Raw genomic sequence first — 20,968 nt, forward strand, 5'->3', positions numbered from 1 at the left:
TAAAGATGGCCTCAGGTATAATACTGCTTGAATTTGTGGATGCTGGCGACTGTAAGGTTATTATTGGCTGCCCTGCCATGTTAAAGGCATCAGCTATGATCAACATTAGTGGGATAGTTACAGTGGCTTGTTTGGGAAGAAATGATTTTTGAAGATTCTTTAGATTTAGATATATAGAAAATAATGTGTTTGTAAGAATTAACCTCAAGTTATCAATAATAGGGAATGCAGCAATAGGTGTCAAAAGCCAATCTTTAAGCTTCAACAAATAATTACTTAATTTGAACTTCTTGATTGATAGAACCATTGCTAGTGCTGCTAGTGCTTCAATTAATGCCACTGCAAAAATATGAAACCAGGCGAATGAGACAACATTTAATCTGATTGATAGAAAACTCTCGAAAGCCAAACCCAGAGTGAATCCAATAGCAGTGACACTGCTCAGACACACTGTCCCAGCCAAAGTTAGGGCCTTTCCCATCGCTGCTTCACCGTTTACTTTATTCACCAGAGCATATGTTGAAAAACCAATGAAGATTCCTATAGGTAATGAAATGATTGAGGAAAACAAGCCAAACAATAGTGCGAAAAGGGATATGTGAATGTGACCCATTTGAATGTAGGTTTTTGACTGCAAATGTTCATTTTCTTGCTTTGACAAAAAGTTTATAGAGTTTAGATCATGCATGTAGTTTTCTAACTGGTCCATGTCAGTCAGAAGACCCAGGGACTGAAGCTCCAGGGACTGAACCACAACAACTGCTGTTGTTCCCAGCAGCAGACCTCCTGCTGCTCCATAAAACAGCCCGATGAAAAAGGTGGCAACAGCTGATGCAAACGCTGAGGATGAACGAAAGTATACAAGGTTAAAATATGTAACATGTCAGTGCCTCCATATGCGCATTGTTGCATATTGTCTATTCCATTCAAACACCCGTAATGCCACATGAGTCAGCACAGCACTGATTTAGCCTCTCAGCTCCACTAGACTCATACAGTGACATTCCCATGCTGCACACAGGAAGTGATTTAGTTTAGGCAACAGCTACAATGCACTTGTAAAACGAGGCAAATGCAAACAGTTTGGAGTATGGCTGGACACCCACCCGCCTGCCTCTGCTCTGTTGCTGCATACCCACAAACGCTCCCTCAGTCAAATCGAATATGTTTTTCAGATTAAGTATGCAGTATACACATAATGTCACAATGTTATGGTCAAAAAGACCAAATAGAGGCAGACAAATTACATAAAGAACAATAGAAATCATCAAAAGCACTACATATTTTATAATAATCTCTCACCAAATACAATGTCAACCTGTGCAATGTCTTTGCGCAGACGCGCATCTACACACATGTAGGCTGAACATGAACGCAGGCGCGGGCGCGCTCAGGAAGGCACTGGAATGAAACAGAAATGATGATAGGCCGTGGAATTAAGAATGAAATTGTTTTGGGGTGTGTGTGCGCATCTTCCCTAAATAGTGTCTGGGGAAATTGTAGGCTTAAAGTGTGCAAATGCTCAACATAGGAAAGGAAAATTACAGGACTCATTTTATTCAAATAATTTATAAACACGCATAATAATAGTAACCTATAGAGTTATGTCCACAACAAATGCCTTTACAGCCTTTGTTTTCAAATAATGCTATGAGTAGACTTGGTGTCCAACTTACAGTGTTATCTTAGCTTGCCATAAAGTTAGAGTTTAAAGGTGTTACGGCTTACAGTTATCATTATCATGCAATTAGTCAAACACTGCTTTGCCGAAATGGATCATTAATCACTGGTAGGTAACCAGAGAAATAACACTAGTGAAATTAACATTCCTGCCTCTCGCTCTCTCTTTTTCATACTTTAAGGTGCCACTTTGAGAAGTTCTTTATTTTACATGGATGTATGGACTTACTGTAGGCCCAACTGTCTTATTTGTATTTGTATAAACAGTATCTTTCATTAAAAAGACATCTCTAGCAGTGTTTCTTTGACAACCACTTTCACTTCAAGATGGGAATTGTGGCGCTGTGGCCATCTCTCCCAAGATGAACGTCTCTGTGAGTAGTGAAAGAGCCTCTTCCATGTAGGCTACTGTGCTTTATTTTAATTTATTTAAACAACACAATGTGTGCATTTATCCTCTGGTTTTGTCGTGTGCCTCCACATAACATGTAAACAATCATGGTCTGGTCTCAGGTCTTTTGGAAGTGATGTTCCCATTTAGTGAGAAATTGATGATGAAATGCAGCACATATGAGTGCAGACCACTTTGAGTGACGCCCCTCACTGTTGTCAAATTATGTTTATATATATATATACATATAAATATTTTTATTTTATTTTTTTCATTTATGCCCAACATTAATCAGGTCAACTCAAAGTATGTAATTTCTGCCACTAGGGGTCTCTCTACCAACAACAATAACATAAGATCCAGTTCAATGACATAGTGCTGTGTGGGATCATAGGAATTGTCATGCCATTTGCTTCAAGGCAGTTTACTGTAAAGATTATTGTGGGTTTAAATTGAGTGCCTCACAATGGGCTTGGGTTAATAATGGTTTTCTTTTACAGACAGGTGCTGTGGGACCGCCATGTGGGAGCTTTATTACACCGGTGGTGGTGTTTCTTAACAGTGCTCCGTTTTTATTAAGGTGGTGTTTGAGTTTGTAACAATGACCACTTTGGTTATTTTCTACACTGCATCTGCTAAGACTTGCAGTCATTTTAAAATGTTTTTCTATTTTTCAACAAATGTACTGAGTGTGTTTCAGACTGGTGTGCTCTTTTCATCCTTTCATCAACATTTGGCTGAAGCGAAGGCTGGAGTAACCTTCTCCCTTTTGCTCTATGTGTGCGACTGAAGCAGAAATGTGCACCATGAGGAGTTAACATTGGTTATCCTTATTCCTCACGGTTGAGGGATGTCCCTCTTTCAGAATAAGGAAGTTCCTGTTTTTGATAAGAACAGCTCTGTGGTATCCAAAAACCGTGTCAATGGAGGGACTTTCATGGTTGTTGCATACGTTTTTATGACCTTTACTGTTACTTATGTGGGCTGCATTAGAAACCATGGGCAGATCAGACACTGGTGAGCTTCCTTTAAGTCTTATATATTATACAGATCTAAAGTTCAGTCAGTAACGCATGTGACTCAGTGTTTTTTCCTGACTTTGCACTGACTGCCAGAGTACCACATTTTCTACATAATAATTTCATTTTCTTTCCTCTCTTTTTTTGAGCCGGTGAGATGAGGCGGGAGAGTCAAACTGTCACTGAAGACAGCAACGAGATCAGCAGGTGAACTGAAAACAGCTTTATCGCATTACATAATGCTGTATATTTATTTTATATGTTGTTTTATTGAAATTGCAGTGCTCATTTTAGGTCATTTTGACAGATTTGATCATTATTTTTGACTACATATCTGTCATTTCATGAATGTGTGATATGATTGATTGTTTTTCAGTTTCCAAAATCTGTGTATTACTCTTTTTTATGTCACGATAGCATCACCTGGAAAGACTTTGCTGTTGATTTGTTTGGAAAGTGTCATGAAATTAAAGGTTGGTTGATTTGTGTGTGTGTGTGTTTGTGTATGTATTTGACAGATGTCTGCGACTACACCCCTGTTTCTCCTCCTGTAAGTCTACACACACACACACGCATATAGATATATATATGTATATATATATAGACATATATATATAGAGAGATATATAAAAATCCAAAATTAAGTGCTTTGAAAAGCATAACTTAAACAACTGTAATAATATAACGGTAAAGCCTTCTTTTCCGATCAGAAGAGACACAGGCAAAGCGTCACTTTCTGTTGCAGTGGTCAGATAACAATGGCACCCTGCGGGAAAAGAGATTAGTTGGTTTGGACAGATAAAGAGGTTGAACTATTCCTGCTCCACATCGCACTGGAATACAAATGATGACGTCGCACACAGACCTCAAATAGAAGAGATGCTGCTGCGCAATGTGAAGTTACAAGCGAAAAACACCTCTGTCTCGTCGCCGTTTACATGTATACACTCAGTATACATTAGCCGAGCAACAGTAAAGCACTAGTGCATGGATTTGCCTCCGCCTCGCATGTCAATCATCACTGTGAATCTTCCCACCGTCCACACACTTTAAAATATTCAATACTTGAAGACCACAGAGAACGAAGAACAGCCTAGATTTTGCATCTTTGTCTTCGTCTAATATTATTTCCAGGTCAAAGCAAAAGGGGGTGGAGCTTTGACACATACACAGTCAGTTGGCGTCCAACTGAATGTATTCATGCCGGGGAATTCGACTCCTAATCGCATCACCTGAGTGTGTTAGTCCAACATGACCACGTGTATTTTGAAAGTCCAGTTTTAGTTGAACTACTGCTGTAATTGTGTAAGACTTGTCCTTCCATCCTCAGGGTCACTGTCAGCTGTTGCCGTCTTTTGCGTTGGGCTGATGTCTGGGGCTGGAGGAGGTCTGCTGCTGGGAGTGACAGCAGTCGTTGTGGTTCAGGCCCTGGAGCTCCTGGCTGACAACACGCTGCTCATGGACCGGTTGGAGAACTACATGATGGGTTTCCATACGTCAGAGGCAAATGAAGGCAAATTGGAAAAGAGCAGTGATGGCAATGTCCAACACTTACTTATCTATATTAGTGAAGGATTTTGGTGTGTTTTCCTTTATCGTGTCATTACCTGTGGGAATATCCATTGGTTTATCGACATATGCTTTGGTGATTTCAAAATACGGTGATGCAGCGGTAGGAAAGGCCCTTGCGTTGGCTGGACCAGTGTGTCTAATGAGTGTCACTGCTATTGGATTAATTCTGGGTTTCGCTCTAAAAGCTTTTCTGTCTGTTATGTCCAGTGTTAACGCACCCATGTGGTTTTATATTTCACTTTCATTAATGTTACTACTACTATTATTATTTTTGTCCTTTGTGGTTTTGCTTTTGCCTACCTTTTGTCGTATTATCAGGTATACTAATTATATAACCCCATTTATAGTTTCTCTTTTATCACCAATGGCAGTGGACAGTACTATGGCATTGAATTTACATTTCAAAACAAAGTTGTATATAATGGTTTCTTTGATTCCATTGATTTTCGGGGCAAGTCTAAGCAAAATCCCGTGTGACCTGCAGCTAAATGCTGCATCTGTTCCACTGATGTTAATTATAACAGATATATTTAACATGGCAGGGCAGCCAATAATAACCTTACAGTCGCCAACATCCACAAATTCAAGCAGTGCTGTACCTGAGGCCATCTTTATTGGCATTTTAACTTCTCAGCTGTTGACCGTGACTGTAGGAATGTCATTATTTTTGTTGTGGCACAGGAGTGGAGCAGGTAGAATCTGTGCTACTGCAGCTGGTTCTGGTGCTGCAGTTTTAAGTATTATAAAGTTGGCTCTACCTGCTCTGGGTCCAGGTGCCTCTATAGGAGCAGTGATGGGGGTGACAGGAGCAGTAGGGGTGTCACTTTCTGCAGCAGCAACAGCAACAGATCGCTATGCTAAATTAATAGACAGATATGAATTGGTCGGAAAGTTGGGAGTGGCAGTGGGAGCAGGTGTAGGAGCTTTTTTATCCTCATGTGCCCACAGTGGTCTGTCGGGAGTGTTCATGGGACTGTGTGCCACTATGATTCCTGTTGGACTCTATCTTAAACACGGTGTTTTGTTGCGTCTGCAGAATGTTCGGCATTATAGCTGCTTATTTGTAATAGCTCTTGTTTCACTGTTATACTTTGGTGGCAGCTTTCTCTGCATTGCTCTCTACAGCCATAATCAACTAAAGTCCAGTCCCACTCGAACTACAATTAATTAAAATGATATCAATTAATGAATAGCTCACACGTAGGTCCTCTGTGAGATTTTTATAACAATTGTATATTATCTATCCGTGTGTCTGCGCTATGGCTGTGGGTGGAAATAATTGCTGGACCGGTGTTTGTTGTTACTATGGCAACATACAGTACGCCCAGGACGCCTTCTGTTGGTACACTTTGATCATGATTTAAGGGTCCTTCAGTGTTAATGTTTGGTTCTGAAAGCTTGGAAAAGCTAGCAATAACAGGCTTCACTTAGGAAAAAAAAAAAAAAAATGCAACCGATATGTTCTTCTCTCTTCTCCTCTTCTCCCACCGGCCCTGCTGTCAAAGCTCCACCCACAAAACACTGCCTCTAAGTGGTGTCTTCCTCTCTGTGTAAAAGCTGTGTCTCAATAGTCAAGGCTGCAGGTGTGCAAGTGCAGAGCTCCCTATACGCAGAGTATGCAGAGTATGTAAGTACCTGGTGGGGGCCCCAAAAATTAAGGTTGATAAAAAATGTCATGATAATCATTACATTATTACATGAAAAAATATATATAAATTAGTTATGAACAGGCCTGTTGTTTTTTTAAATAATGTACCATACCCTATCCCTCAGTTAGATGTAGTAATAATGGCAAGTAAGAGATTCAAAAAGTAGGAAGAGAAAACTGCAAGATGACGGCCGTGCAGCAGCCGCAGCCCGGCTCGCGGACTCTCTCGGCGCAATCCTTGGGCAAAGGTTTGCACAAAACGCGGCGTCTTGGAGCATATGGTGTCAAAGAGAGGAAAGCACTGTGGTGACTTTCCTCAAAAACATCTCAATATTCTGTTACTTAATATGTACATTTTCAAACCAATTATGCTTAGGGCCCCCAAAAGCTTAGCAGCGGCCCTGTGCAAGTGTGCAGTGGCCCTTTCGGCCACACACAGAAGTCAAACACTGTGAGAAATGAGATGGTCTAGCCCAGTGCTGTAAGAAGGCAAACATCTAAAACATGCAGGGCAGGGGTTCCCAAGGACCAGGTTTGGGAAAAACTGAGTCCACATAACTCATGGGGTTTCCCTTCTTCCCTTAACAGAATCCAGCAGACTGAGCAGCAAGAGGTTAAATGTCGCCCTCCACAGTTCAAAGGGGTGAATTACAGTTCTTCCTGCCCCTTGAAACTGAATTATTGGTTTTACCTTTAATCAGCAAAAACATGCTAAATAAGATACATTTAAATATGTCTGATATAAATGAACTATATCTAAAATACAGAATGTAGAATTATTTATTTATTATCCACAAATGTAAATTTTCAGAACTAAACTTAATGTGAAATAAACAAGTATAAGTTGAAATGACTTAGTCCCCGGTGATATTAAATGATAAAATTATTATTATATGATTACTTTATATAATAATTAAAGGTACGCTGGAAGATCTCTTTGTGGAATATTTTTTTTACTGAATAGCTTAAAATCCTCTTCCCATTGTAACCAATAAATGAACGCATTGTCACAAAAATGAAAAATGTCAGTCACCTGTGGAACAGGCAGGCCTTTAAAATAACATCTAAATCATATTAAATGGCCCAAATGAATTAATTGGCTGGTGATGCATGAATCAAACTGCCATCATTGAAAGTTCTCGCAAAGGGAAGTCTGAAGGAAGGGGCTTTTTGAATCCAAACGTAGCCTACATGAGCTGTTTTTCAAGGACCTCCCACCCTACGTTTAAATCAATAAATACATCCCCAAAAGAATCCATCAAAATCTGCTGCTAGGCATTTTCAGTGACGCTGCTTCACAGGCTCAACAACCTTAATGGTGAGTCGCTTTGGAGAACTACAGGCCTGGATTATACCACGATGCAGTCAAATCCTGTTCATGCCCTGCAACAAATACTCACACAATCACTGTTCATAACAGATCGACTGAAATTGTTAACAAAGATGTTACAAAAGAAAATGACTGTAGTCTCATCTGACAGCCCTGACTCACGTGTTTATATCGCAGATCCATTTTATTTGTGCATCTGTACATGCCACATTGTAAATCCAGAAATGTCCCTGTGTGTGTGTGTGTGTGTATATAAGCTCCACATGTGATAACATTCTCCCATTTCTCATGGTGGAAATATTTATGCTTAGTCCTCATTTGAGCGTGCAGTTCAAACAGACAGGGTCCAGTGTTCTTTCCTCCTTTTCCAGACGCACTCAGCCTCCGGGGGGCCTTCTCGTACAAAACGAATCATTGTGAGCGAGACCCCTCTGCCCCCAATATATGTGTGTGTGTTTATATCAAAACCTGATATCCATTTTCCATCACTCCTCCAGCTTGGAGGTGTTTATTTTTAGCAAGCAAGGGAAAGTTTCAAGGGAGCCGTGATATGTAAATACTTCTGATCCATCACAGGTTTCCCCATCGCCTGATGATGTTTAAAGAGAAGATGATGGCAGCAGGGTGTGTGCGGAGTATTTTTGGACACTGATTTTTCACAACAATTCATTGCATTGTACAGCAGGATTGTTCCAGTAAATCTGGCTCTTTTTTTGTGTAAATATCATTCAATAGGAGACTGATTGTGTATATAAGAATTAGATCACTGCATGACCACTTGCCATACGCTTTTGTCATACAATGTTTGAGAATATGTTACTCATACTCCCTGCTGCCGCACCTTCTAAGATTTCCCAAATAATTTCAGCCGCAATAAATGGTATGCTTTGTTTTAATAATAAACGTGGAGCTCCTCTCAAAGAGGTTGGTTTACATCACTTTGACCCACCTTTAGTTACGGATATCTGCCCTGTCCAATGTTTGCCATCAACACAGTGAAGCTTAAATAAAAGGAAACTAATTTTTCTTCACGTATTCGTCGATTATAAGACATTATGAGACTAGTTTTGCTTTTCGTTTTACCATAAAAATCCTAGTATAAGTGAAGCTTATACTGTCGAGCTATTCCATTGCAGTGACCCAGCAAGTAGCTGCAGTTTGGGCAAACACCTTGCAGTGGAGGAGATTAAACCCAGGTAACCATGAGGTAGAACACCACATGTGGATACTTCATACGTGGATTAATTCAGTGCAAATTACATCGATATTCTGACAGCTTAACTGACACTTTCCTCTTGCACGTGTCATGGACACGGTCATATTTTGTCTCGTCTTATGCGATTAGTAACCACTATCTGTATGTAGATGCTTAAATTTCGGGGCCAAAACAACTTCTCTCTGTTGTTTTCTTGCTATAGTTTCTATACCTACACTCTGACCCCCTGAATTGCTTTTGCTCTTGTTGTCTTCCCAATAAAAGTAAACTCAAACACACAGCACGTGATATAATGTTAACTGGCAAGTGAAAGAGGCAACTGGAGGTGGAAGTGTTTCAATCAGACAGAACAAAGCAGCTATTAAAGAGGCCATAGCCCGTTTTTGTGTCTATCTGCGTCATTTCCTCGTCTATGAAGCCTTAAAAGTCCATAACAATCAGTTCAGCCACTTTTGAGAGCACCTCCTAGTCCGGGCACTAGAGTACGGGCATCCGATGACGATCCGAAGAAGAACTACTCTTGTTGTAGCTGCTGAGCGTATCGGTTGCACCGAGCCCAGGTAAAAAAATAAAAAATAATTGTGCACACATTATACCCACTTTGTGGCCACAAAGTACTATTTTGTGCACACGTTATAGCTATTTCGTGGGCACAATTTATTTTATATTTTTACCATGTCATGTCCGGGGCTCCGAATAACCGATACGCTCAGCAGCTACAGTAGTTCTTCTTCTTCTTCTTCTTCTACGGTTGAAAGTAGCAACATAAAGCAGGACACAGCACCAAACTTCACCTAAAGAAAGGAGCAGTGCCAACATATACATATATTATGACAAACCGTAAAACTGTCTTTGTGTGCTTGTTTTGCATTAGCGATAGCCGGCTACAGGCTAAGCTACACGCTCATTTGCATGTATTTATCATCTCGTCCTGCAGCTGTTTTGATAATTGCTTGATAATTTCATCTGCTGCCACTGCATGTACCCACTCAGATTCATCTTTGTTGTTGATGAGGAACATTTATTTGATCATGTTGACCAGTGGCAACCCACTGTGAGAGACTGCAATGCACATCCAGCTACACCTGCCACATGCCCCAATACATGTCCAGACAGGACAGTTATTTACAATATGTGTATTGAAAAAGACGTGCATCAAAGATGTGTCACTTTCATATAATCCTCTTTTTGCAACCACTGGCCCCCAATGGTGATTCACAGGAATACAGCTTTCAAGCACTTCCATCGTTGGCTTCGCTTTTGGACACAAAGACTTGAAAGCTCATCTGCTTTCAATTCCCATACAATTCAAACACTGTGATAAATACAGGTGTAATTGTTTAAATGAATGCATATCTCTCCTCAGGATGTTGTCCTCTCTTTAAAGGAATACTTCACCGATTAGCATTTAGCTTTGTATTACTAGAATAGAGGGAGTATTTTTGAAAATTGTGCTTCCCAACCTCAGTTTCCCCTGAGTTGAGAAATATCTTCATTATTTTCTTTGTTACATGCCCACCAGTGACACTTGGTCCTGTTAGAGTAACTATTAACAAAGATGGCGGACACTGTTTACATTCTGGGAATGAGGTCCCGCCCCCCTTTCGTTGCAGTTTCAAGCCTCGGACCAAGTGGGCACGTAACAAAAAAAAGAATGAAGATATTTCTAGGATATTTCAAGGGAAACTGAGTTTGGGAAGCACAATCTTTCAAAAATACTAGCCCTGTTCTAGTAATACAAAGCTAAAAAGGAAAATGTCAATAAATTGAATGTCCAACAAAAGAAAAGTGAAGGATAACTGTGACGTCACTTCTTGTAATGAAGCCATCTTCATGTGGACGCGGTGAAGAGAACGGAGTTCACCAGATCAACAGTTCAAAAACGTTTACTTTTCCATCCTCTTCGTCACAGGGACCCGTCTTGTCTCTGAAAAGCAGAGCACTAACAATAGACTCCTCTCTTGTGGAGGAGTGGCGGCCGGCCATGTGACGGACTCGCCCAGAAGTTTGTAGAGTGAGGTTCACGTTTGGACCTGGACCGGAGCTTGTTCTAGAAGTAGCTCAGAGGATGAAAGTAACAAAATGTCCCACAGGCCTCGGTCTGATTCACAGAGCTCATTCTTGCCTTAATGCTGTGATTAGAGCTCAGTGCTGCAGTGCTGTCTGAACGCCAGCTCTTTCCTCCCTCCAGGTCTATGCTTGGAAACTGCAGCCAAGTCACTGCCAGGAGAATGCAGTGCACCGTTCTTTGTTGTTTCACAAACAACAAGAAAACTCCCCGTGTTAGGCCTAATGTCTTCAATATGGTTCGAGTTATTGTGCCACATTATGTATTCTGTGTAAGCGTTTTGCTTTGTACATTCATACAACACAAGATTATTTGTGGTTTGTTTACAAGAGCATTTTAGATTGTGTTATGATACAAGGAGTATCATAACTCCAAGTATTGTGGAAGGAAGACCTGACTGCTGCAGATTTTGTGTATCGCCAAAAAAACATAAAGACTCAACGATATGTCACCAATGTCCTCAACCGTCATTACGCCGTCTGCCTGGAATGTTACATCTTAAAAATGTTATCACATTTCACTATTTCCAAAGCAGAAAGAACCGTCACACGGCAGAAAACTGAGGCTGGACTGTGTCCAACTCTCAAACCAGAAACAAAAACATTTATGGGGCGTCTTTTACAGATCCCCCTGTTTTCTCTGAAGTATATAGAAAGAGTCGTGGAGCAGGGAGACAGGAAAGAACCGAGAACCAGGCAGTGAGAGGGGGGATGGTAGTGGCTCGGTTTGGAGGAAATCTGGAACCTATAAACTTGGGCAACTTCTATGACGAGAAGCAAACGTCACGGCGGTTCAATTTGGTTGGCTGTACGATGGACCTTTGACTCCGCCTCATCCCTTTGATCAGACCAATTGCTCAAGATTCATTCTTCCTGTTGTCTTAAGCTCAGCTGTCCTAAAACGTCCTGGTGACCAATCAGTGAATGGGATGGGAGGGAGGCTGGAAGTTTCATGGTCCCCTCCTTTTAAAAAGTCAGATTCGTAGTTGCTGCTGTCTCACATGCAGCTACAGGAGCGCGGTGTGAGAACAGTCCAGGCTGCTGTAGTGTAGTGTACACTGACAGAGAGTGGGAAGTGATGACTGGAAGGTGTGGACGAAGAAGCAAAGTGTCTATAAAAGCTATCAGCCGTCATGGCTTGTCATGCCTGACTTGTAACAAAGTGTGAAGCTGACGACAGAAGAAGAACGATACGTCAGAAGAACACGGAGGGTAACAGGAGGAGCTCCTGAGGACGACCAGAACGCAGGAGAACTGTGTGAAAGAAGCAGAGGAGGAGCGGAGCGTATCATTCCCTGAGATACTCAGAGAAGTGACAGATCGAGGAATCGAGGAGAGAAGACACAACGTGGCTAAAGCATGAGAGAGGTGGAGCAGTGTAATGACGACCACCCTGAGGGAGGGGTGGTCTCCAGCAAGGAGAACACGGGAAGACCACCTTCTAACGCATGTCCTGTTGTTGTAGCAACGCCGGGGGTCACCATGCGAAAGCGGCAGACTGGCTCAAGTTCAGAGGATCACATTTCCACAGCGACACTCGTCACATCAGGAGACGAGGACAAGGTCAAGCCGGGGGACGACGTCCAGCTCTACACCCCGGCTGGAACCAAAAGGCTCAAGAGGAGTCCTCAGCACCGGCCACCGTCCTCGGGACCTTCCCTTTCTCCTGTCCCCGGTCCCAGTCCTGGAAGTCTCTCAGCCCTCGAGGACCCACACGCCCAGCGTGTGATTGCCAACATCCGGGAGCGACAACGGACACAATCGCTGAATGACGCCTTTGCGTCGTTGCGTAAGATAATCCCCACACTCCCCTCTGACAAACTCAGCAAGATCCAGACCCTTAAGTTGGCATCGCGCTACATCGACTTCCTGTACCAGGTGCTGCAGAGCGACGAGATGGACGCGAAACTGGCTGGATGTAACTACCTCGCACATGAGAGACTGAGCTATGCCTTCTCCGTCTGGAGGATGGAGGGAGCCTGGTCCACCATGTCAGCTGGTCACTAACTCGGCCTGAAAGCAATAAGATTGTTGACAGAAACTTAAAAACCTAAAAACATATGATGGACAATTAGTCTCGACGCAGTGCATCTGCTCCCTCCACGGAAAGACCGCCCGACACAAGATGAGAATACAGTTTGATATCTTTAATATTGAACTAGATATCAGCTGTAAATACGAAGGCTTGTGATGTCATTGTTTTTGCTTATTATTGCTCGTGTGTGCCAAAGACACATTTCCTAGATGGTTATTTTTTGAATTTTCTTTAAGATACTTGTATCAGGACAGGCGACAGACAGAAACGAGCCTGACTCCACACAACATTCTTTCAGTTCCACATGCTGATGTTCAGGATGCTCTCTCCTAATGTTGCCCCCACACAGCAGCACAGTGACCCCTCTGACCCCTCTGACCCCTCTGCTCACCCCAGAAAGCAGAAGCTACACCTTCATCCTCATCTTCAACCTTGATTTTATCACCTATAACTGCTGTCAGTCACCACCATCATCATCATCGTCATCGCGATCATCATCATAGGTATGCATACTTTGATGCTTATGTCATATTTTTCATTATGTCTGACTTGTTATGTTATAAAAAGAGATCAGAGCTAGAGGACAAAATTGGATGTTTCAAGACAGATCCGACCTTTGCCTTTTCCATAGTCTTTCAACGCCAACTTTTCCGAGACTCTGACACATACTCGGGATCCCTGACCACCCCTGAACCCGAGCGACAGTGGAAAAGAAGCTGTGGGCAGCTGTCCTCCTGACTTCACTTTCTCCTCTTCATAACCAAAACCAAGCTCCTTTGTTTTTTCAAGAGCCAAAATAAAAACCTCTCCTCTCGAAATTCCTTCCTCTCATTTTGGCCCAAATTTGCTTGCGTTGCACGAAAGCCCCGATACAGCGAGCTGACGAGGAGGCGTAATGAAAACAAACGGCCTCTAAAAGCCATGAATCACGTGTGTCACCATCAAAGGGGAGGCTGATGTGGCTCCCCGCTGGGCTTCCATACATAAACCGCTGGGAGTGATAGAGTGAGGTGAGAGCTGATTTATACACACACAAATGAGCGTACATGTACTGGCGTAGTCATGCACCCACACCCAAGCGCAGAAACCCACTCGTGTTGACTTTAAAAAAAAGAAGAAAAAAAAGAACTCAAGCGCTGTTCGTTTTCTTTAAAAGTTGACGTCTATAATTACCAAATTATACACATGCACCAAGCATTTTGTATTATTGTAGCTCTGATTTAAGAAGTAGAAGAAAAACACACACACACCACCTGCAAAACCTGGCCTTCCTCTCATATTAAACCACACCACAAGGTAACAGGAGTTGACACGCTGTTTGTATTCAACACATATGAGATCCACTTGGTTCCTTCGTTGCCAGTATGCAGTCGCCTAACATCAGAATGTCCCAGGGAGGCGGCTCATGTTTCCAGCTCTCCTATAGACACTCATGAGACCGACAATCAGCCGAGGACCAACCTTCACTGACACGTTAGAAGGCACACGACATTCAAAAACAAGTCAGCCTTAAGATACAGAGGCAGCAAAACTTTGTGCCACTTTTCCTTCAAACCTCACCTACGATGACCTTTCTGCTCTGTGCCACCTCTGAATCCAACACAGCTCGCATGATTTTCCTGTCATTTGTGGTAGTGTAGTGGGAGATGAGGTACAATAAGATGTACTTTTATTGACCCTGCATCGTGGAAGCTCAGAAATCGAAGCCGTACGAGCATCTGTGGGCGAGAATGACGCGCTCCTCCATTGTTGTTCGTTTAATTGGTGAGAAAGGGGTTAAAGGGTCTTTTAGTCAGAAGAAGTCCAGAAAGACTGTTTACAAATAATTACTCTGGGAGGAGGAAACATAGGCTTTAACAAAAACAAGGAGGTGGCCTCACTCTTGACCTCTCCCTTGAAACCGCCGCCTCAGACGAACTCTGACATCAACACTCAGCGCTTGAGTCCGACGCGGCCGTTCCTCACATGCGTCACATCTGATCTGATCGGCAATCAGATTCCTTTGTCCACACAGCCCAAAGATCTGATCTAATCTGAGTCACATTAGCGGGAAAAATTGGATACGAGTCACTTCCGTCTGGTCATCTGAACAGCCACAGTTCAAGCATGTAAACTGAGGTCAGTTGAAAAATAAATAAATAGAACAAGGCTGCTTTCTTTCTCCTGATAGAAGTAACTGTGCCTAACACGTGGTTACCACGGTAACATGTCTGCGTTTCTGTCTTTCCAGCTGCCGATGAAAGTGACTGCGATCTTCCTTGTACATCTCAACGTCAGGCAACCTCTTTCCTGCTACTCAAAACAAATGGAAATGATGCAAATGGGAACCTTTACGTACACCGCAAAACAAAAGAAAAAAAGAGCGAGAGACAATTTATTAAAATCATTTTTTTTTTGTTGATGAAAATGCAGAATGACTTTGACAACATGTTTCTCTCCTGTTCACACTTAATATGTACATAGGAGCATTTCACTGGAATAAGACGATAAGACGTCACCCTCAGACGGTGATCAGTGTCTTCATCTCTTCTACATTCGTTTACAGAATGAGGGAGGGCCTTTTTTTTTTTGAGGAGCATTTACTTGAAGTATATACAGAGCTGGAAAAAAAGCCCGACACTCAGCACAGAGTGATGGATTATGAACAGTACGAGCAGAAACAGTGCGTGTGTGATTGTTTGTCTGAAAAATTAAAGTGTCTTCAAACTTCTTCCTGAGGCTTCCTGTTGTTTTTGCTTAAATAATGAAGATGGAGAATGGAGATTTACTACTAATGTCACCACACCCGCTTCGTCTCCTGTCTCACTTGTTAAACTGTCTCTCCTGTTTCCTCCTCCTCCTCCTCCTCCTTCTGTCTCTGTCTCTCTTTCCTTCTTTTTTTAATGAGCTCTCTCTGTGCTTTTGCCCGGTCACTCACAAACAGTTAATCCCACCAAAAAGAACACGTTAATGTGCATTTAAGGACTCTGGGATTATTTATAGCTCCGTCTGGACTTAAATTGTAAGTTGTTGTTTTTGTTTTCCCCAGTCCATCTTAATGGTTTAAATGTTCCCTTCAGTGAAGGTCAAAGTCTATATAAAAGTATGGCTGAAAAAAAATGCTGCCAAGATGAAACGATGGAAAACAATGAAAAAAAAAGCGATAATGGACGTCATACAAAGTACTGATTTGCACGACTGACCATAGCATAATGAAGTAGGCAGAGCAAAGGTGGATTATCTCATTAATCTGAGGATTACACAGTTGACACAAATGCCTCAGAACCAAGCACGGCTCGAGGGTGGGGAAAGAAGAGCGGTGCAGCTTGTTACACTCAGGTGCTTCCACTTTTCCTGATCTGAACGCTGCAGTTTTTTGTGTGCAAAACACATATTTTTACAACCTTGCCCGCTCCTACTTCACTGACCTCCTGTGCTGCTTCACACCCAGCCCCAAACACAACACCTGCACCGACAGAGCTTTGGAACACAGCTTAGAACATTCTATTTTCCTCTTTTATTTTATTGTGTTTCTTATTTCCAAAGCTACATAAATAGAATATACAATTATTTTTTCTCTTCTGTTATCATAACTGAAGAGTCTCGTTGTCAATCAGATGGTTTTGCATAGTAGCCCCACTGTTACACTGGGAAAACTAAACAGAGTTTAATTGAGTTTAAAATCATTCTGCTGATGCGTTCAGTGTGATTACAGCACAATCTACAATTGTCTCTTGCCAAAAACATGCTGCCAAAGCCTCAGTTTTATCTTGTTTGAGTTGGACACAATCACGTGTGCTCATGGGTGAAGTAGAAGTTGGAGTTTTGACAGACCTGAGAGCTTTGCTTGCTTGTTTCTGTGGATCCTGGAGAGGTGATCGCGGGGAGGCCTTCACAGCTGTGATCAATGCCAAATCAACACCACTTCATTCTGAGATAGACTGACAAGTAATTATGGGCCTTTTTCATCACAGACTAGTGTAAATCATCAAAAAAAAAAAGTTCCATTTATTTTCTTCAGTGTTTAACTAAGCACAGCCGTCTTTGTTGTTGTCGGTAGCACTTTTCCACTCAAAGCTGCTTTGTCGTCGCATTTTCTCTGCTCTGAAAAGGGCCCGTGAAACTGTGTAAAACAGATTATTGCACCGATTAAAGTGGTGTCGCCTGAATCACGTAGAGCCAGTGGTTCTGAAACGTTTTGGACCATGTACCACCCGAGAGAATATTGAGCTCTCGAGGTAACACAATTATCGCCAGCGTTAAAATACAGATTTATTCCCAGTCTGATCATTTGCTCTCTCATCCTCCTCCTCTGGTATAGAGAAATTAGAACAAGATGGAGATAAGCGAGAGATGAGTTGACTTTAATTATTATTATTTCATTTATTATATATATATTTTTTGTTATTTGTTTCATTTTCTATTTCTGATTTTCTGAAGTACCACCAGAGGAAGCTCGTGTATACCACAGTTTGACAACGAAGGATGTAGGCTCCACGTGAAGTTCTTTTCTATACAGTATGGAAATGATAAATGGTCACATTTAGCATTTAGCATTTGTATTTCATCGGGCTATATATGCCAGTTAGCGGCAGCATATGGCCATGGCAGTCTGCAGTCACAAGGACGACACATTAAATTGAGTGAGTGACTAATTCTTAATTAGATTATTTCTGCATTTTTAATGGTAGAAGTACGCTACAGTACAAACGCTGCTTGGATAATGCATTCAACTTAATTAGTTTCCATCATAGACTAATATTCTCCTTTTGTTTTATATGGGACAAGATTCTATTCATGCTAATAGAATCCAATTAGTGTTTAGATTTCCGCCGTTGCAAATGCTTCCATGTTTCATATTCTAACATGGAAAAGGAATATTATGTGGAAACTTGTTTCATACTGGAAGTTATTTTTTTTTAATCAAGAGGAAAAGACAAAAAATAACAGTAAAAAATAGAGAATCTTTCTATACATACACATGGTAGGAAACTGAAGGGGGAAAACATAACACACAGGTAAATATTAAAAGGATGAAAGCATGAAATAAAGATTTCAATGTCACGTTTATAGATATACAGAGTTACTGTAAGTCCAGTTAGTTAAGAGTTACCAATACACATGCTGCCGAATGCATCAAGGCACATGTGTGACATGTGTATTTTGGTCTTGGGAGTTTCTATTTACAATTAAGAGCTGAGGCAGCACTGGCCTCTACATAAGTCAACAAAAGAAACAGCTACTTGGGATATAATACAGGAAGGAGAGGTCACTTACAGTATCACACACACACACTAACATACTCGCAGGTGCATACACAAAACATGGAAGTTTACATACGTACTCATTCTCTCTCTCACTCACTCACTCACACACACACATACAGGGACATTGACTTCATTGACACCTGCTGTGTAAGACTGAATGAACACTATGAACAAAAAAACGAAAAGAGTGGCACACTCTTGGGTCACACTCAGTTATAGAATACCTGTCGGAGCGGTGGTGAAAGAGCAGAGGTTCCACGGAGGGACCTGCTGTTCCCGTGTCTAACGATAAAAAGCTCTGAGGCTGTCTGTTGGGCAGACTCTGTCGAGGGTCTGACGGTGAGAAAACTGAAAACTCATCACTACTGATGTTCAGGTCCTTGCAGCATGCAGGTGGAATGAACTTGCTGTGCAGACTGCACTGATTTCAGTCCTTGTGTTACAGAAGCTGCACTAACTTAAGTCTCTCTTTATCCAAACTGTCAACAAGAGGTACAAATTCAACTGTGCTGCTTGGATTACAAAGTCAAAGGAAAACTCTAAGCTGTGAAAGCAGTACGAGTAAAATATGAAATTCATGAGTCTTGGTTTCATTAGAATGAACCTTTAGTGTCTAAATGCAGCTTTAGAAGTGAAGTATAACAAAGGGATGGGAAATTCTAATTTAATTCATCTATTTAGATGCAGCTATGTGCAGCCATAATTCAAAGAGAAACTAAATTGGTCCAACCTAGTGTGCATGAAACTTTTTTTTCACTACATAATAAACTAAGAGCAGAGCCCTTACATGCCCTCGCGGCAGGGCGCTCACAAAAGTCTTTCAATGTACTGCAAAGACGACGAAAGGCGCTACTGTAGCCTGATTTGTCGGGCCTGAGCGCGACGAGAGGAACGGCTGCACACAAGAGTCACGCACAAAAAACACTCGCAAACAAAAGGAATTCATTTCATTAGTTGGACTGCGATTCAACCTGGAACTATTTTTTTTTAAGACAATGAAGAAAACATTAAACCCAGACAAGGCCACGGTACTCATCATCAAAAAGTCTGCATATACTGTAGGAAATCCACAGGTTCACTGTAAGAGCACTGTTCAGACTGGTCCCTCGCGCTGCTCTGCATATACAGTCCCGTTGCCAAGGTCGGGGGCTGTTTCAAGGCAGTTTTCTTTGGGTGATGTCCATTAAGTGCGTTAACATCATCGCCACCATAGAACAATACAATGGTCCTCAGTGGTGTCCCGGTGGAAGGAATGCTCCTTTAGTCTCAAACATAAACAGTGACGTACAGTATTCATTACGCGCGGTACTTCCATAGTTTGCCCTTGCTTTGTACATGTATGTAAAGGTTTGTGTAAAGTGTGTGTGTGTGCAGTAAGACACTTAGGAGGAGTGAAAAAAAAATATACTTCATAGGAAATACCACTGCACAGTATTTACGTCTCCTTAGAGGCTTCATAAGACATGGGAAATTAGCAAACACCATTCCTTCCAGATCTTCAAAAACTATTAAATAACCTAGAGAGAGGAGGTGTGTGTGTGTGTGTGTGTGTGATGTTTTTTTCCCAGAGATTTGGAATTTCATACGGTTCACATTATGGAATGAACAGTGCAATTAAACAACGAGGACATGAGCCCTTTTCTTTGTGTCTACAAAACCACAGTGGTGCACATTGTGTCTTCATGTTCTCTCCGTCCCTCGCATTCTCTGTCGTCTTCTTTTAGTGGTTAAACTATATGTCGTGACGTCATTTAAAAAACAAAACAAACAAAAAAAAAAACACCTTTCCATACTCGTTTAGATGTGGCTGCTTCTTCTCAGCTTACACTTTTTTTTGCATTTGATCCATTAGTATTGCGAGTACATATGGAATATGATTTTCACTCCACATCATACAGTAGGTTCATTCTGTGTCGGCCATTTTGTGTCCCACTTGGTGACAGCTGCTTCAACTGAGACATGGGAGGCAATGTGGCACAAGAGAAAATAACTCGTAATCCAACGTCTCATCGTCTCCTTCTGGACCCCGACTCTTGGTCCTCATCTTCAGGCAGAGATTAAGGCAATGAAACAGCTGCTGGTATATAGTGCTTCAAGAAAGAACCAGAGCTCCGCTTGAATTCAGTTTCTTCCTATACGTTTTTTATGGTCACAGAGCTGTGGATCTGCACCTCTGAACATACACACACACAATCCAATGTAAGTCAGCACACGTGAATGTTCTTCTTCTTTTTTTGTTTTTTGTATTGCTCTTTGGTGAGGTTTTAGAAGGTTTCCCAGCTGCAGGTAGTGCTGCTGCTGCTGCTGCTGCTGGCTCCATCTGAGAGGTTACCAGCATTGAGGTGGAATCACATGTCAGGTCTGTAGAGGTTCAGCATTGTGTGTCGGTGAATGTTCTTGCTTGCGTGTGCGTGTGTGTGTGTGTGTGTGGTGAATAAGGCAGATGGGTGGGGCTCAGGTATTACAAAAGCGTCCACCGTCGTGGCGACGTGACGATGTGACTGCACAAGGGAGCTGAGGCTACAGGTTTGGACCCCTGTGACGAAACTCTGTGAGGTGATTGGTCGTCTTCGTCTACATGGAGTCACTGTCGTGCTCCATCGGCTCGTCGGGGAGGCTGAGGGGAAAAAGGGGAAAAAGGGGAAAAAGAGGAGTGAGCATAGAAGGGGATATTGTACACGATGAAAGTGTGGTGTGTTGTTTTGTTTCTCTCTTATGTCACAGTTACAAAACTGCTTCAGGGTGTATGCAGGAATCCTGAAGT

General features: G+C 42.0%; 2 protein-coding genes across 5 annotated transcripts in view; one reads left to right on the forward strand and one right to left on the reverse strand.

Moving 5' to 3' along the window:
- The first annotated feature begins 11,556 nt into the window (after positions 1–11,556).
- Positions 11,557–15,668, forward strand: LOC122776972 (twist-related protein 2-like). 4 transcript variants are annotated; one of them, XM_044037816.1, is made up of 3 exons: positions 11,557–13,461; positions 13,590–15,076; positions 15,189–15,668. In XM_044037816.1, exon 1 carries the CDS (start codon positions 12,283–12,285, stop codon positions 12,928–12,930), a length of 648 nt encoding a protein of 215 aa, XP_043893751.1. In that variant the 5' UTR covers positions 11,557–12,282; the 3' UTR covers positions 12,931–13,461; positions 13,590–15,076; positions 15,189–15,668. The 4 variants fall into 4 exon arrangements, with proteins under 4 accessions (XP_043893751.1, XP_043893753.1, XP_043893750.1 ...); XM_044037818.1 differs by having other exon boundaries at positions 13,590–13,968; XM_044037815.1 differs by having other exon boundaries at positions 13,590–15,668.
- Positions 15,669–17,984: 2,316 nt separating this feature from the next.
- hdac7a (histone deacetylase 7a) overlaps positions 17,985–20,968 on the reverse strand; it is a 31,981-nt gene continuing 28,997 nt past the window's right edge. The window contains exon 25 of the mRNA XM_044037820.1: positions 17,985–20,821. Within this exon, the coding sequence (XP_043893755.1) occupies positions 20,779–20,821 (43 nt within the window). The 3' untranslated portion in view covers positions 17,985–20,778. The remainder of the gene's footprint in view (positions 20,822–20,968) is intronic.

Source organism: Solea senegalensis, linkage group LG11 (genome assembly GCF_019176455.1).
Source record: "Solea senegalensis isolate Sse05_10M linkage group LG11, IFAPA_SoseM_1, whole genome shotgun sequence".
Lineage (NCBI taxonomy): Eukaryota > Metazoa > Chordata > Actinopteri > Pleuronectiformes > Soleidae > Solea > Solea senegalensis.

Bases quoted from the DNA above. Each gene is read 5' to 3' on its own strand.
- LOC122776972 (XM_044037815.1), top strand. From the start codon at position 12,283: ATGAGAGAGGTGGAGCAGTGTAATGACGACCACCCTGAGGGAGGGGTG.